The sequence below is a fragment of the Chionomys nivalis genome, chromosome 3, assembly GCF_950005125.1.
Source record: "Chionomys nivalis chromosome 3, mChiNiv1.1, whole genome shotgun sequence".
Classification (NCBI taxonomy): domain Eukaryota; kingdom Metazoa; phylum Chordata; class Mammalia; order Rodentia; family Cricetidae; genus Chionomys; species Chionomys nivalis.
The window spans coordinates 9,859,224-9,864,068 of NC_080088.1; the positions used below are offsets into that span (position 1 = coordinate 9,859,224).

The 4,845-nt window shown below is 39.5% G+C and overlaps 1 protein-coding gene and 1 non-coding gene across 2 annotated transcripts; both read left to right on the plus strand.

Moving 5' to 3' along the window:
• The first annotated feature begins 876 nt into the window (after nucleotides 1–876).
• LOC130872283 (U6 spliceosomal RNA) lies at nucleotides 877–984 on the plus strand. Its single transcript, XR_009056897.1, has one exon. It is a non-coding gene; the product is annotated as a U6 spliceosomal RNA (small nuclear RNA).
• A 1,889-nt stretch (nucleotides 985–2,873) lies between these two features.
• Nucleotides 2,874–3,629, plus strand: LOC130870766 (keratin-associated protein 24-1-like). Its single transcript, XM_057763554.1, has one exon. It carries the CDS (start codon nucleotides 2,883–2,885, stop codon nucleotides 3,627–3,629), a length of 747 nt encoding a protein of 248 aa, XP_057619537.1. The 5' UTR covers nucleotides 2,874–2,882.
• The last annotated feature ends 1,216 nt before the right edge of the window (nucleotides 3,630–4,845 follow it).

Consider the following 4,845-nt stretch of genomic DNA (forward strand, 5'->3'; position numbering starts at 1 on the left):
TCTCTGTCTCTGATGTATGTGTTCTCTCTCTCTCTCTTGCTCGCTCGCTCTCTTGCTCTCTCACTCTCTGTCACTCTCTGTCGCTCATGTGTGTGTCCTCCTTTTCTTTCCCCCTCCCCTGCTCCCTTCATCGGATAAAGCAACATATGATCACACTAGGATTTTCCAAATGAATCTGCCTGAAGAGCTACTTTATTCATATCTGTGATGTTCTTTTTACTATGTCAGGTAGCAATCAGAGGTTGCCAAGGTAGGCATTTTGGAGGAGATAGGTAATAGACAATAATACAGTAAATATTAAAGAGAGGAGAATTGATGAAAGGAATGACATTTTCAGCAGTAAAGTGAAACAGAGTTATAATAATGAGTCTCCAAAACTTTCAGAGGACAGTGCCATATAAATAACAATAGTCTTTATTTGCAGGTTGGGGAAGCCTGCTGGTTCTAGGACTCTGATATCTGCTCAAAGATGGAGACTGAGAGACAAAACAGTTTGTAAAGGGAAGAATTCATGAAGCAGTGAAAAGAATGAAGACAGGGAGAGCTTAGTGTATAAATATGACATTCTGAGGAGGAGAGAAAACCCAGAAGGCAATGAGAAGCTGAGTGAGCACTGCTTTGGGGAGCATTTCACTATTTGTGCTACCACATCCAAAGAAATTCAGATGCATCATAAAGCCCCAGGCTTTGAACACTTCTTATGTAGCACGACATTCTATGTTGTATTTCTGAACTTCTGCTTTTATGAATAATATCAATTTAAAATACTTTTTTATTCAGTGCTATGATAGAGACAGAACATGTTGTCTTCACAGCTCATTTTGTTCTTTTTGTCTCCCTTGAGCCTGTTACAAAGAAGCCTAAAGTGAGATACTAGCGTTCACTTCAGCAGCACGTAGACGAAAATTAGAATGAAACATTGAAGATTAGCATGACCCCTACATGAAGATAATACACATATCCCGAGAACAACTCATTGTGTGTGTGTGTGCGTGCGTGCGTGTGTGTGTGTGTAAACAATTTTTAAAATGCCAGGTAATGGTGGCACATGACATTAATCCCAGCACTGGGAGGCAGAGGCAGGTGGCTCCCTATGAGTTTGAGTCCAGCCTGATCTAGAGAACAAGTTCCAGGACAGGGGCCAAAGTTAAAAATAATGTGAAATGCTGAAAGGAGTGGCAGAATGATAGAGAGATTGAATGACGTTAGAACCTGAACGCTACAAGACCAGGACTCATCCGCAGTGGAAATTTCAGCATCAATTGCCCTATGCATCTAATTCCTCCTATTTTCTTTCTGCTTGAGGTCTGAAATAATCTGCACAATATCCTAGAGGTTTCCACAGCTAACTGATGTAACTCTTTTCACATGAAAGCAGTTCTAGCAGGAAAAGCAACATGTTGAAGGAGAGTTGTCCACTACTGTGTTCTGTAATAGACACTAGAGAGGCATTAATAACAACTCGTAAAATTGTTTACAGAATGTCTCTAGGTTGACATTGAAGTGCAATTTTAAAAACCTAGGGGAGAGGCATAAAATAGTGACAAATACATCCTGGATACAAAATGTCTTTTAGCTCCTGTCCCTGTCCTTGCTTACCTTCCCTGAAGTCGGCACTGCTCGCGGACTGAATGCATCATTCTTACACATGTTGTAGTTTTTTGCATGTTGTAATGTTGTAATTTATTAATACACATGTTGCTCTTTTTAATTTAATGGAGTCTGTAAGTCTGAAGCATAGATTTTCATTTTTGAGGACAAACTGCTGGTTCTTAAGTTTAAATTAAAATCTTAAGAATTCCTGTAGTCTTACCTCAAAGGAGTAGAGCACACTATTTACTATGTGTAGTGCCTTGTAGCAACCCCACAGATTATTCAAATGAAACCTTTCAACATGGCCATTCCATTTTGTCACCACAGACCACATATAACTTTGGTTCAGAGCTACACTAAAATCAGTGTTCAAAAGAAGTAAAGGACAAGCAAATCCCATTTGCTGGAAAATGTTCTATATCTCATGGCAAAGAGGTTCTACAGCATGCGCAAAGGGCACATGTTGCATAATCTTAGTCAATTAAGAAACTACAATATTGACAAACTGGATTTCTTTGATAGTACATGGGGTAGAAACTGTTTAAGAAGGGGATTTCACGGAAGCTTCAGTTGCTTAGCAACCACTGACCCATGAGAACCACTTCATTTTTAGTCTGGAATAATAGGTCACCAAATGTCACCAGGATTACTGTGAGTCTCATATAAGGAATTCTCCAAACACATCAGCAGAGATGCTGTCATCAGGGGCTGGCCTAACACATAACACATATTTGTGGAAAATGTACATAACACATATTTGGGGAAAATGATTCATTTAATAGATAGACCTCTTCTTTTTCAAGTGACAGTGTTGAGATAGCCAAGCCATTCACCTTTGAAGAATGTGTGATCAGATCCTGAAGCATTTTTTTCAGAGTCAAAGAGTAGAAAAATATAGGCCCTTGCTTTATTGAAACCTTGTTAACCCTTTAATAACTATGCTGTAGAATCCTGTAGAGACATGAACTCTTGTTAATCTCGGCATATGAGAGTTTCCTAGCAACACTAAAATCACTATTCACTAAAGCTATGGTCTACAGAAGTTGACCACAGAGTAGTGATTACAGGTACTTTGAAGACTCAAAACAAACTTATTTTTGTATGAGCCTGAAGACACGAGCAGCTGTAGCTAAACAATGCAGTAATGAGACGATCTGTGTTATTGTGTCAGACCGAGAGAAGGAAGAGTCTGGAGATGTCCCTAGCAGTCACCAGGGAAGATATAAAGAGTCCTCCAACTGCAGCCAGGCCATACCGACACAACTGCTTCTTGCGTGCATTCAGTCTCCATGTCTCTTCTGGGCTATCCTGGACTTTGCAGAGCTACCTCCCATAGAAACCACTGCTACATCCCCGTGACACCTTCCATCACCATCTGCTCCGATGATGTAAACCCGGCCTTCAGACATTACGTACCCAGCAGCTGCCAAGGCAATCTCTGGCTTCTGGATCATTGCCAGGACTCCTACTGTGAAGCACCTTGCCTCGAAGCTCCCAGCCAGGAGCCCAAGACTTGCTCTCCTGCTGGTGATCCCTCGGACTCCTGTGTGCCTTGCAATTCCCCATCTGCAAATCAAGTTGTGAGTGCCTGCGAAACTACCAACATCAGATCCAGACCCAGCTGCAGTCCCTGTACCGGGACCAAAGGGTATGTATCCAATTGTACCACAGCTACTCGACTTGCATCTAAAGCCTGCCAAACTCCTCAATATGGCTCCTGCTTCATAGGGCAATTTAATTCCTTCCCTACGAATCTCCAAATGGTACGTCACTGTGGTCTGGGCAACAGTGGATATAGAAGCTATGGAAATTTTGGATTCATCACCAATGGCTTCTCCCCATCTTGTTACATTACCAATAGCTACCAACCCCCAAATAACTTAATGAGATATTGCCAGTATTCAAATTATGGGCCTTCAAGCTTCCCATCACGGGGCTACTTATGTAGAAATTTTCAGTCTCTGAGCTACATACATAGTGCATTTCCACCTTTGAGATATTTATGCAGCAATAGAAGACCTCTGAATTGCTACTGATCGACTTAACAGCTTGTACGAGAGTTCTGGATAGGCTGATGAAGCAAATTCTACCCGGTTCTAAGGTCTCTATTATTCTGCTAAATTGATTTATTTATCTCTAGAAGGTTGTTGCAATGGCCTCAAGTGTAACCTTAGACCTGGTTCACCACTCAGTAGTTTGTCTTTGGTTAGTGCTCCCTGTATAAAAGTCTGATTATGATGGTAGTGTTAGCTTTAAAACTCACTAGAATGGATTTACTGAAGAGACTCCACATGAAGGACAATTATCAACTTTTTTACTCTGGTTGTCACTTGCCTGCCACTGTGGTAATCTTCTATCTTGGTTTGATGGCTGATTTCAACAGCTTTTTCCAATTGTTTGCTTTTTTTGTTTGTTTATTTTGTTTTAACTGCCTGATGAGCATCTTGCCAGAGAAGGGAGAAATAAAATTGCCTTAAACATTCTGAATGGAGCTATTTCTTCCTTTCCATCCTGACTGATTGTAAGGATAAGCAAATATTAACAAGCATAGCGACTAAAGAGAAAACCTCAGCAATTTACTCTTTCAAAGAAGACACAGAGCCCAGGGTTGATTGACAGTTGGCCTTTGGTCTGGACACTTGGAAGAAACCCTCAGAAGTGACTAAAATACAGAAATTATATGACAAAACAAAGAAAAAAATACTATTGCAGATTGTCTATGACTCCCAGAATTTATCTATGTTCTGTATTCTTCTGTAATCCTGCTCTGTTGAATTATGACATTCTAATTCTAGAAAATGCCTTGACTCTTGCTTAATAAACACTTTTCTATCTGGAAACCATGTCTTTCCTTATTGTTCATGACACATTCGCTGATGTTTGGCCATTATTGAGCACAGTATGCATACAACTGCTGGTTTCTAGTTTGGGGGGGGGTTGTTTTGGTTTGCTTTTTTAGAATTGGTTTATAATCTAAGTTAAAATTGTAAAACAGGTTGACTATGAAATCCAGGTATTTTGTTTTTGTTTTGTTTTCTTTCTAAAACATTCAATTTATTCATTTTGTAATGTCTGTGTTTAAATTTTCAAATAAAGAAATTTTGTAGGAATGTTTATCAATCAATTCAATAAAAAGTACTTATTTCTATATAGACTGCATATGACAATAAAATATAGGTACTATTGAGAAGCTCAGTAATTAAATATGGAATCTTTTGAAAAGTAGTTTTAGGCTTATAAACCTCAGAAAAT